At 44.1% G+C, this 13,319-nt stretch overlaps 1 protein-coding gene across 1 annotated transcript; it reads right to left on the bottom strand.

Annotated features, from left to right (window-relative positions):
- Positions 1-4,428: 4,428 nt before the first annotated feature.
- Positions 4,429-6,098, bottom strand: LOC131414700 (uncharacterized; the record flags this gene model as incomplete). The annotated part of the gene is given in 2 exon segments (XM_058555760.1): positions 4,429-5,702; positions 5,705-6,098. Coding segments are annotated over 2 exon segments (1,419 nt in total), but the record flags the coding sequence as incomplete, so codon positions are not given.
- Positions 6,099-13,319: the final 7,221 nt, after the last annotated feature.

Below are 13,319 nucleotides of genomic sequence, written 5' to 3'. Positions count from 1 at the left end.
AAGCACGCAAAAATCTTGTGACGAATTGAATATGCTAGTTGAGATGCAGGGGGTTAGGCCCGTGGTGCAGGCCCACCACCTATTGGGTCCTGGTACCAAAAAATGACCAGGAGTATTCGGAAGGCTGACTTCAATCTTATTACATAGAGCCTGGTAGCCTGGGGGAATTTTTTCTAAGCATAGTCCTGAACCGGTCCCCGACACATCCGTTAGGGTTAGCCGCCCTTCTTTGCCCCAAAGACAAGTCGTGTGGTCTGGGGTGTTATTATAGACCCCCATGGTGGCAATTTTTTCATAATAAGGGGGGCTGACCGCTAGGCATAGCCAGCATGATTCAGTCACTTCAGGGTTGGAATCATTCAAGGCGTAGTAAGCTCCCCATACTAAGTTAAACAGTCTGTGCCATCTTTGCTCAGTAGGTACTGCGGGAGGTGGCGTAGATGGTGGTCGCAGAGCAGATCTGGTGACCATATCTACGGCCCCATTTAGGGTTATGGATTTTACCTGGGGGGGGATTTTTGGGGCAGAGGGGACCTCTGATCGGCTAGGATCCCGTTTGGCCCTATTGGTCTGCTGGCGGGGGGTTTTATTTTTAATCTAATAGAGAAGGTCAGGTCATCATCGTACCGTTTTTTGTACAATCTTATTCCCCATGAATGACCATTCCCGATCCAGGTTTTAATTGTTTTTCCCTTCCCTGTGAACTGAATGGTTAAGGGGTGGCACCAGGTATTGCATTCTGAGCCCCGACTCATCTGGTGGCTATAATTTGCTCTAACCCTGATTAAATCCCAAGAAGAGGAGGGTTCCCAATAAGTAGTCTCACTGGTTTCACATCCCCAGTTTTTACAGTAGAAGTCTTCTTTGCCCCCGCACCAGGAGTCAATTGAACGAGGTCTGTGGTGACCGGGGCACACGTAAAAGGGGTATGCCTTTAGTTTACCCTTGCGAGGGGGGGAGTGGCATCTTCCGGCTTGTTTTGCCCCCCCTCGTCGACCCATGAAATCCCAGTCGGGGGTTCCTATAGCCAGTTTACAAAGGTCAGGGTGTAAGTCTGGCCACCATGTCCAAGGGGAAGCAGTTTTTTGGATTGACCAGGTTATATCTCCTACCTGGGAGACGACTTGCCACGTGAGCAGTTGAGGAGCGTGGGGATTAGGATTGGACGACCTGCTCGCCGTTCCCATGATGCAAACGTAGCTTAAGAGGGTTATCAGTCTTTTCCACCTTCCAAAGATCTGCTGCATTCTGGGGTGCCTTCTTCACGTGTGTGGCGTGCACCCAAGAAGTTATACCGTCTACTTTAACTGCTGTAGGCGTAGTGAGGAGCACCACGTAGGGCCCTTTCCAGCGTGGTTCTAGCGACCCCGTCCGATGTCGTCTCACAAGGACAGAGTCCCCAACCTGGAACTGGTGCGGTATGAGCAGGTCACCAGGCTGGTAGGCTTCCTTTAGTTGGCTCCAGATGTCGCGCCTGACAGCTTCGAGTGCTTTTAAGCGGGCTAACAAGGGTATAGAGGGTATAATGTCAGGGTCATGTATCCCTATTTGTGCCAAAGGGGGAGGGGTCCCATAGAGGATTTCAAAGGGTGTAAGTTTTAAGGGTCCCTGTGGGGTGTTCCGGACGCGGAACAGGGCAAATGGCAGGAGGGCTGTCCAGTCACTATCGCCGGTCTCTATAGACAATTTAGTTAGGGTCTCTTTAATTGTTCTATTCATCCTCTCTACCTGGCCTGAACTCTGGGGTCTATAAGCACAATGTAATTTCCAATTGATCCCCAGTTGACTGGCCAATCCCTGACTTACCTGGGCAACGAATGCAGGACCGTTGTCAGATCCAATTACCTTTGGGATTCCGAATCTTGGGAGGATTTCTTTTAATATCTTCTTGGCTACTACAGAGGCAGTCTCTTTTCGGGTGGGGAAAGCCTCTACCCATCCCGAGAAGGTATCTACAAATACTAGAAGATATTTATTTCCGTACCGGGCCGGTTTGATCTCAGTGAAGTCTATCTCCCAAAAGGTTCCAGGCCTATCTCCCCGGAGTCTATGTCCAGTGCGGTATTTGGTAACTGCAACATTTGTGAGAGCGCAAGCTCTACAATCCTTATAAATTTCTTCAGCCGCCTTTTTCAAGTCTGGCACCTGGTACGGGGAGGCCTCAATAATTTTAATTAGTTTCTGGGGGCTTAAGTGGGTTAGCCGGTGTAGATGTGATAGATATTCTCGCCCTTCTGCTACGGAAAGGACTTTCTCTTTTTTAGATGGTTTCCCATCGGAGTCAATTTCGTTGACTTTAGCTTCCTGGAGGGTCAGGACCATAGGTCCTAGTGCCGCCCGCTTGGCTTCCAAGTCCGCGAGGCGGTTCCCTTGAGCTATGGGGTCGGCGCCTTTCTGATGACCTGGGCAATGGATGATTGCCACCTTTTTAGGCAAGTGTATAGCCTCTAGGAGGCCCAGAATCTCTTTTTTATTTTTGATATCTTTTCCGGCCAAGGTAAGCAGCCCTCTTTGTTTATAAATAGCCCCATGAACATGGGCAGTAGCAAAGGCATACCTGCTGTCCGTGTATATATTCACAGTCTTATTTTCAGCTAACCTTAACGCCTGTGTCAGGGCGATAAGCTCAGCCTTTTGTGCAGAAGTCCCTTCCGGCAAGCTGCTTGCCCACAGAGTCTTTTTCCCGTCTACCACAGCAGCCCCAGCCATCTTCTTACCTTCTGCCATAAAGCTGCTGCCGTCGGTGTACCAATTAGGGGCCCCAGCCCATGGCTCATCCGGCAGATCGGGTCGGGTCCCCGTTTCTGATGCCAAGATGTCGCCGCATTGGTGAACAGGTATTTCATCATCTGCTTCGGGCAGTAGTGTGGCCGGGTTTAAGATGGCCGGTGGGGCGAAGGTAATTTTCTCAGTTAGGAGCAGACTTTGGTAGTGAGTCATCCGGGCGTTAGTCATCCATCGATCTGGAGGCTGTCTGATAATGCTTTCTAAGGCATGGGGGGCTACTACGGTTATCTGTTGGCCCAGAGTTAACTTATCTGCATCTTTTACCAGCTGGGCGGTGGCCGCGATCGCCCTTAAGCAGGAGGGCCATCCACTGGCTACCGGGTCCAGTTTTTTTGATAGATATGCGACTGGGCGCTTCCAGGGCCCAAGGGCTTGAGTTAGGACTCCCCGGGCGATTCCCTTTTTTTCATCTACATACAAGGTGAAGGGCTCAGTCAAATCTGGTAGGGCCAACGCGGGCGCCTCTAATAATTCCCGTTTTAGAGTCTCAAAAGCCTTTTGGTGCCCTGGAGTCCAGACAAAGTCCCCGCTTTTCTTAGTCAATGGGTACAGTGGAGCAGCCAGAGTGGCGAACCCAGGGATCCATAATCGGCAGAAGCCGGCTGTCCCCAAGAACTCTCTTACCTGGCGAGCAGAGGTTGGGGCCGGGATCTGGATCACAGTCTTTTTCCGTGCGTCGGTCAGCCACCTGTGGCCGTCCTTTAGTGTGTAGCCTAAATAGACTATTTTTTCCTGGCACAGCTGTGCCTTCTTCCTCGACGCCCGGTACCCCAACTCACCCAACTCGGCCAGGAGGCGCTTGGTCCCTTTTTCACAGTCTTCCGGGGTTTCTGCCGCCAACAGTAGATCATCTACATACTGTAAAAGAGTCACTTGAGGGTTTTTAACCCTATAGTCAGTCAAATCCCTGTGGAGGGCCTCATCGAACAGGGTGGGGGAGTTTTTAAACCCTTGAGGCAGTCTTGTCCAAGTCAGTTGTCCAGCGACCCCCATGTCAGGGTCGCGCCACTCGAAAGCAAAAAGTAATTGGCTCTTTGGGTGCAGCCGCAGACAGAAGAATGCATCTTTCAGGTCCAGGACAGTATACCATTTCCGTGATGGGGGGGAGGGAGCTGAGTAGGTTATATGGGTTTGGCACAGTAGGGTGTAAGTCCTGCACTCTCTTGTTTACTTCCCTCAAATCCTGGACCGGCCTATAATCAGCAGTTCTAGGCTTTTTTACAGGCAGGAGAGGGGTGTTCCAAGGAGACCGGCAAGGAACTAGGATTCCTTGTTGAAGCAGCCTCTGGATATGGGGACGAATTCCTTTTCTGGCCTCTTTGCTTATTGGGTACTGGCGCACCCTTATTGGGAGAGCTCCGGCCTTAAGGTTTATCATGACTGGGGGAGTTCTCGTAGCTGTCCCTAGCCCCCCTGTTTCGTAGGAAATTCGATCAGCCACTTATCGGCATCAAGCCGAGCTCTAGGTTTAGGCTGCTGGTGGAGCCGGTATTTTTTTTTCTAGCTCCAAGGCCAATATCATCCTCTCTCTTTACAATAGGCACATTGGTCCTTGTCCAAGGGTTGCCGTCTGCGTGAGCCTGGTCGTGGGGCGTTGCCCAGGTTCCCTGACTGCCTATGATCTGGCCCTGTCGCCTTTATCACTGCGGCCAGTATTTTGGTCAGTTTCTTCTCTTGTCTCCTATCTCTCTTATCTTCTCTCTCTTCAGCCTCCCTTCTCTCTCTCTCTCGCTTTTCTTCCTCACTCTCTCTTTTATGATACACCTTTTCAGCCTCCTTTACCACGTCCCGCAAGTCGTAGTCCTGCAGCCCCTCTAGCCTTTGTAATCTCTTTTTTATATCTGGGGCAGACTGTCTAATAAAGGCCATAATGACAGAGGCCTTTTGCCCTTCCGAGGATGGGTCGAAGGGCATATACCTGCGGTAAGCCTCCATCAATCGTTCTAGGAAAACGGAGGGAGGTTCAGTGGGCCCCTGCTGGATCTCTCTTACCTTAGCCAAATTGGTGGGCCGCCTTGCGGCCCCTCGGAGACCCGCCACTAGAGCCCGGCGATAAACGGACAGCGCCTCCCTACCTTCAGCCGTGTTATAGTCCCAATTGGGCCGGTTGTGCGGAAACCCTTCTTCCGCTTCCGCTATCGTTGCCGGCTGCCCGTTGGTGCCTCGGATATTCTTTCTTGCTTCCTGTGTGATTCTTTCTCTCTCCTCCGTGGTGAAGAGTGCCTGTAAGAGCTGTTGACAGTCATCTCAAGTGGGCTGATGGGAAAACATTAGGGACTTTATCAGGGCGGTTAATCCGGCGGAGTTTTCTGAAAAGGGGGGATGGTTATTTTTCCAGTTATACAGGTCTGAGGAAGAGAAAGGCCAGTACTGGAGGGGTGACAGCTGGTTGGGCCCCGCAGGAGCTCTATACTCTCTTAGCGGGAGCGCCACCGTGGTATCAGGCCCGTCCGGAGTGGCTCCACGGCGGCTTCGGGTTCCAGCGGAGGGACCCGAGCCAGTCGCCCTCCGTCCTGATTGCGATCCTGGAGCGGGGGAGGGGTAAGGGGGAGGCGAGAAAGGGGGCCATTCGGGAGGAGGCTCAATCTCAGGGTAGACCCCGGGGTGGGGGGCCGAAGGGGTCTCCGACTCCGCTGTTTGAGTTGATTTCGATTTTTGCCGTGTCTCCGCATCCTGCAGCGCCAGGACTCGGGGGCTTAGTTTTTCTGCTTTTACCCATGGCTTAACCCACGGGAGTGGGTTCTGCACCAGATCCTGCCACACTGTAATATATGGTCGTTGGTCAGGATGGGACCCCGGTCTCTCCTGGAAAACAATAGCCCTCACCGCGAGGATAACAGTTAGATTAAACGTCCCCTCAGGGGGCCAACCCACATTGAGGGAGGGCCACTCAGAGGTGCAAAAAGTCTGCCAACGCCCTTTTTTATTTCTACCGACAATTCGTGCGCTCTCGCTCTCACTTCAGTCCAGTGGTCTAAGGTCAAAGAGAGGGGGGTCGTCATAGTCTGTCCCATCCCGTCAAATGAGGTCCACGTAACGAACAAAAACAGAACAATGAACATCAAAAACACAGCAAGACAAAAACAACTTTGCCCGGTTGGTGTCTGTACAAGCCAACCGAAGGCGGTTTCAGACGGGAGGGGTTTTCGTGTCCTCCCTGGGAAAAAGAGTGCCGTTTCTTTTTCTACCTGAAAGGGGGTAGTCAGGCTTTCCTGACTCCCCTTGTCCCTTGGGGCGTCCCCCAGGGTTGCAGCCTGCAGTTCCCAGCACGTCTGCCACTGCAGCCGCTCGGTCCTCACGGGCCGAAGCGGCGGCTGCCCGATACTGAAACCAAAACAATAAAACAATACTTTGCGGCGCCGCACACACCCAGTCACTCAGGCTTACCTCCAAGGGGTCTTCGGAGTCTGGGGTGACCGCGCAGATCCCGGACGAGCCCCCAAATGTTGGATTCCCAAGGGGAAGGGGAGGGAAATCCCAACTCACCAGGTCTCGGGATGACGCGGGCCCACAGACACAGAAGACCGAACTTGATGCAAACGCAAGAGGTTTATTGAGCGGAGCTCCGGGTCGACTCGTGTCCCTCGCAGGAGACAGAGGGGTCGACCCCGAGCCTTAGGGGGCAAGTTCTTTTATAGGATTTGGGAGCATAAAGCGGGAAAAGGTTGGCGCGGTTTTACATGATTGGTTAATTCAAAACATTCAGACAGTTACATTTTATGGCGCGAATTGCTACGGCGCGAAACAGCTATCAAGGTGCACACACATGTCCCCACCTGGCCCCCCTCCACCCCGACCCTCCCAAACTTATCCCTCTGTAGCACTCCCTTGTTCTCAATTTTCTCTGAACAGTTTAGGGTGAGTCTTCCGCGAACAGAGTCAGTTAGGATCGATAGACTCTATTCATAGAAGACTCGCCCCAACTGCCCCTTAAGGTGTTAACATATTAAATTTTTAACATAATTTACATCCTTCACTTTCACCTTAATAAACATCACAGTGATGATGTTTCTTCCTTCCTTAAACTTCCTAACTCCCTAAAAATCCCTATTTGTATCATATCTCTTGACTCAGTTAACTTACACTGTTTTCTGTTAGTATGATGTGTGCACTTGTATTTCTCCCATTATATGATAAGCTTTTAAATGACTAAGACTTTAGATCCCTAATAATGATTAGAGCATCTGTTGAACAGGAAAGAATAATGTCATTCATTGACTTATAGGGGTGTAATTCAACTTCCATCTTCCAGAAAAGATCTCTGGATCTCATTGACTCCAAGTTGTTTCTAGTATAAATTTCACACTTCTCTTCTCATCCTCAGATTCACTGACTCTAAGTAACTTGCCCACTTAATTAGTTCAAGCTTACCTTCTACTCCCACTAAATTATGCTCTGTACCCTAATTACTTGAACATTTGAATAGTTAAGTTTCTTTACACTTAGTAGAGAATGATGTACAGACAGAACTTGGTGACCTGAGACAAAAATGGAAAATGGAAACAAAGTTGTTCTCTCCACCTCTCAGGGTCTTTATGATCTCTTCCCTGCTTTTATCTTTTCCTCTCATGATTCTCATCCTTTTGTGCAGAACTCAAGCCAACTACCCAACACACATCTACATATTCTTCCAGCTCCAGGTTACACCATGCATACACTCCAGTCTTTACGTTTACTGTACATATTGTTCCTAAGGGAAATTTTATTACCCTGGCCAGGACTAGAACTGTCTTTCCAGGGACTAGAGGGCCCTTGGTCCAATCAGCTGTGACCGAGATGAGGAGTTATGGAGCTGAGTGTGAAAATCCACTCCCAAAACAAGATTGTGGTGTGGACAGGAAGGCAACACAAAACACTGACTACTTCATTTGTTTTTCTAGCAAACTAATTGTAACTAATAAATAACTTATTCAGAACTAGTCAGTCTAAATATATGGTTTTCATTAGGCTTTTTGAAAAGAACGAAATGACTCCACTATGATTTTAATATCCTTATATAACTAGGACTCCAATCTTAGAATTGATTTTAATGCTCATTTGTATGCATGAGTGAGTGCATTTCCTCTGAGAAACAGACACCAGGATAAAATTAGTCATGTTAGAGATTTATTGGGTAAAACACTTGTGAAAAATAAAGGGAAAAGGAGCAAGAAAGTGAGAAGAGACTTCAGACCTCAATGCAGGTTCAACTCCTGTGAAAGGAAAGAATAAGAAAGGAAGATTCAGTAAGAAGAGCCTCAGACTACAGTGCAACTCTGAGAAAGCTTTGTTGGTTTTCTCTGGCTGATGGGAACCCCGGAGCAAAATTTTCCCGTTAGATGAGCCACATATTAGGCAGTGGAACGGCTGGAGCACCCCCATCACGCACAGTCATTAGCTGAAAGAAGCCTGAGGAGAGACTAGCTTCAGCATGAACACTGCAGTGTGGGCCGTCAGTAAACTATACTCCTTTTAGCAAGTTCTCTCTTGAAAGAAGATCTAAATAGTGCATTCCCATGATGGCCTCAGCCACCGACTCTTTCTGTTCTCTCTAATATCTTCTTCCCAACAGAATATAAGTACCACCAAATCAAGTAACATATATCTTTGTTATTTCTTGCATATGCCTAACCCAATGTAGGGGACAGAATATTGTTAAAAGGTTAAAAGGTTATATACTGATTAAAAGGTTATATTTAACACATGCCTTGGTGTGGCAGTGGGTATTTTCCTCACTGTGAAAGTAATTTGTTTGCTTTTAAAACTTAATAGACATCAGACATTCGGATTCACTGAAATATTTAAGCCCTACTTCTGCTTCTATGAGCAATGAAAACATTCAGTATACCATAAGTCCTCTTAAACAACCTGATTCCATAGGTTAATTATAGCTCACTATTCAACATTGACTTTTTACAGTAGCTTCTATCATCTACTTCTTTGCAAACATGCTGTGATAGTGAGACACAGTGTTTCATTCCAGATTTACAGATGAGAAGATTGGGCCAGGTAGAATGAGGAAAGAAGCTAAGGACTTCTCCAAAATCACAAAATATGTGAATGGAAAATTGAAATGAGGATTCACAGCTGATGAACTTTTCATTTGCTCCTCTCATTGATTTACACTGCCTTTGTCTTTCTGACTTTCTTTTTTTTAAAACAAAACTGTCTGTATCTCTGCATAGGAAATATTATTTAAAGGTGAAGAACACAAACAGGTGATGCTCAATGAATATTTACTGGTTACTTTCAGGGCATCAGGTTCTCCTGGATGAGACAAGAGGATAGATAAGGATCCCTTGGAAAATAAAACAGCTCCAGAACTATCCTAATAATAACTATTGTTTACTTATTGGTTTTCAAACACTCTGCTAAGCAATTAATAAATATTATCGCATTCTTGAAATTACTTCATCCCTATTTTATAGACGAGGAAACTGAGATAGAGAAAAATTAATTGCCCAAAGGCACAGAGCTAGCAAGTGGCAGAAATGAGATTAGAACCCAAGTCTGCATGACTAAAAATGTGTGCTTATTTAGCATAACATCATGACATCTATTCCTTGGAGATCAATTTCTTTATTGAACAAACTTAGATTTCAAAGGAATTCTTGAAGAGATAAAATAAATCCAGTTTGACTACAGAGACAGGAGATCCAGTAGAACTAAGATGTGAGAGTTATTTCAGCCATTTTGCCATCTCTAAGGGAGGGAGTGGAAGGAAAAGAAAATCCATATGTATTAAATGCTTAGAATTACATATATACTTATAATTCCCACAACAACCTTGTTAACATAGTTGACATCTACTTTTTCCCATGCTCATCACTTCTCCCTTATTCAATTAGCATCCACTGACTTAGGGACCTGCCCCTCTTCTCACTTCAGCCATGGCACTCCAGTGGCTGCTGTCAATTATGCTATTCCATCTTCCTGGATTTATATGCAGACAATTGATGTAGGCCAGTTTAATCAAAGCTCTTCTCTGGGATGTTTCCAATTAGGCCCAAGAGATACAAGTCTGTACTTTCTAGCAGAAAAGCCACGGAGAGGAAGCTGATCTAAGAGACAGGAGGTAAAGGGAAGTGAAGAGGGAAACCCTGGTGGTATTGGAGTCTGGTTCTGGGCATCCCTGAGCTTCATCCTTGTCCTTGGTTCAGTTTGATTACATCAACCAATATATGATCCTACTTTCCTAAGATACTTTTTGTTGGTTTTCAGTCACTTGCAACCAAAAGACTCCTAACTATTTTGATAAAGTAAACAGGAATTCAGATGTTTAGTCTAACATCTCACTAACCAGTGAGTGATAACACAGAGGAAATCCAGGCCAATCTACTTCTCTATTTAGGTTCTTTTTTTTTCTTATTTATTTCTAGTCAAGAATAGGACATAAATGGGTTTAAGTCACTGACATATAGTGACCAAAGGTGATTACATTCTTCTTTTCATTCAGCTAAACTTGTGACCGGAGTTAAGCACTAGATGTGGTGTCTTCATATACCACGTCCACATTGCGTTTACCTTTTAAGGAGTGAACATCACCTTAGTGGCTGTAAAGAATTAATCTAATTCACCCAAACTTCTTTTGGATAAATAAGACTTTAATTTGGGTTTTAACTGAAAGAAATAGACACAATCAGGTGAAATCCTAAATATAGTTGACCTAATACATTGTGTCTAACGAAATACAGATTTCACACATTTCCCCCCAAACATCTTGGCATACCTATTTCTTTTCATACATACCTTTTCTTTTCTTGCTCATATCTGAGCAACTGTTCTTTTGAAGTGCTGCCTGCTTCAGAACATAGCTGTAAAAAATTTCCCCAGAGAATGCTATAAATGCAACTTTAAGCATAAGATCATTGGAGTCAGTGCAAGGAATAAAAGTGGAAATACTGGAAGAGGAGGAGACAGCTGCTAATGCACTGGATTTTTGCACAAACTCAATCTCCTTTTTTCCTAAATATGAAGGATCCTAAGTCAAACCAAAATTGTGATACAGAAATATAAAGACATTATTAGCTAACTGAGTTGACTGGAGTGAATTAATTACAACGGAGAGAAGACAGGTAGATATTAAGAATTATTAAACTAATGAGGTTCTGGGTAGGGTTCCTCCTCTTTTTTTTTCTTTCTGGTTTTATCTACTTTCAAAATGTGAAATGACACTTGGAACAATATTCATCTTTAAGTGACCATTATATAGTGTTTCTGATTATCATTGTTCATGCAATTATATGAATAATGGAAATTGATAGGGTTTTTTTGATATTTGTTCTTTTATATATATATATAACATATATGTATATGTTTTATTTTGGAAAAGAGAGTAGTATAAAAGTAATAGTGTATTTTGTGGGACTTTGTAGAGAATGACTCTTGTACAAATCGAGTCACATCCTGAAGTATGACAACTATATATAATAAATGTTTATACAGTTGCAGTAAAATCATTGAAATGATCTCAGGCCACTGTGGCTGATCCTGCTTGTTGGTCTTTTGATCATGTAATTGTCATTTTCAGATACCTAAACACACAAAAGTAAATGGAAAACAAAACAAAACAAAAAAATAAATGCTCATACAAAGTGGTTAATATATATAAAGTGGAAAATAGTCTATCCTTGAATTTACTAGGTAGCTTCCTTTCTCATCTACTTATTTCAATAAACTATATTGAATTTTTTTCCCGAAAGATGGGATATTATGTTGTGCATACAGACATATGAGTGTGTATAGAATATGTATATATACACTATGCACTATATATAGTATATACATATAGTATGTATATGCATTGTAAATATTCAGGTTTTTGGTTTTATATTTCATGGACATATATATGTGTACACACACGTACACACATATATACACACACACAAATGAATGTATAAAATAGAAAACCAAGCAACCTGAATATTTACTATAATAAGAGCTTTTGTCATGTCACCGTGGTGACATCAGTATGCATTACATAATCCTATTACGAGACTAAGGCTACCAAAGGTCCCATAAAGTTAAATATCAAGACAGTGTTTTGGCTTGGAAAAAAGCTTAATCCCAGCTTCTAAAATACTCTTCTTGTTATTAATGAGTATTTTTCACCCAAAACAATTTTACCTTTCTTCTATGTTAGTCCAAATATTCAGGGCCTTCTGCTCATGGGCATATTTAATCTCTTCATATTTATAATTATTTGCTTGAGATTATCATTACAGATATTACAGAGCAAGTTTTCATAAGCAGAACTATGTTTTCTGTTTTTAGCACCTCAACCTTTATACCTTCTTGCTCTCTGCCTTGGTATGACCCTACATCACAAAGGTATAATTTGTAAGGTCATGCAGATTAATTCCAGGCAACATTTGGCAAATAGCTTTGTCATCCATCACTAATGGGTAACACATGTGAAATTCAGTGGACGGCAGCACTTGATGTGAGTACTACAATGTGGTTCATGTGATGCTGTTGGTCCTGGCAGGCAAGAAAAACAAGAAGTCTCACCGAGGCTGAATGTTTTAGATTCCTTGCTACGGTGAAGATACCATTGCTTGATCTATTTAAAATCTCTTAAATTTTGTCCCCTTGCAGGCGAGGCTTGTCCTCCTTTCATACAAGAGGAAAAGTAGAACATTTCCTTATATAACACGCAGGAAACTCAATCTTGAAACTGGCTGATGTTGGATAGGCTAATGTGCAGAATGGGTCTCAGAGTCCCCACGATTCCTTATGAATCCACAGTTCCATGAAAACTTCAGACCCTTTAATGACTTTGCGTTTTCCCATTCCAGCACCTTTGTTCATGCGTATGTCACCTAAAACTCCCTCTCTTTTACTGAGCATGTAAGACCTGCCTAAATCGCAGGTCATCTAAGAAGATTCCTCTGATCACACTAAGTCAATGAATCTTTATTCCTATTAACTCTTATAGTCCTTACTCTTGACATGACGTATTTAGAATTTATATACTATCTGGTACCGAAGTCATCATTACCTTTTTGCTCACTCTGCTTTGCTGTTTCCATTTCTACTCTTTGAGTACAAGGCTTATAATTTATTTTTCTTTGCATTCTCCTTAATATCAAGCACAATATCATTCCCATAAAGGTTAATTAATATGCGTTGGATGATCCACATTTGATAGTAAATGAAATCAAGCTCGGTTTGTAACTACTGGATTAAAACTGGCAAATATTTACATGGTTTCACGCTTGAGAAACATTTCTGAACATCTAAATGTAAGCAAATCCTCTGTTCTGATCCCTTTTTTTGTCAAAACCCTGAGTGGTTCATTACCCACAAGCTGTAGTGTGATAATAGTATGTTCTATAAGGTAAGTAGGATCTAGTTACAGAAATTAGAATTGGCAAGGAATCATGGTTCTGCAAATACGTGTTCATAAAACATATTGACGTTTCAACAATGATTTAGTTAGAATTTTCTAACAGGCTGAAAGTAATTTACATGCTTACCTCCAAAAATACCCTTGCAATGGCATAAATGTTGGAATTACCTAATGTCAAAAAACTTAACTGGTGTTAATGAAT

This window comes from Diceros bicornis, chromosome 15, assembly GCF_020826845.1.
Source record: "Diceros bicornis minor isolate mBicDic1 chromosome 15, mDicBic1.mat.cur, whole genome shotgun sequence".
Taxonomy (NCBI): domain Eukaryota; kingdom Metazoa; phylum Chordata; class Mammalia; order Perissodactyla; family Rhinocerotidae; genus Diceros; species Diceros bicornis.
The sequence above is the reverse complement of the archived record's forward strand: the minus strand, read 5'-3'. Positions and strand labels throughout refer to the sequence as shown.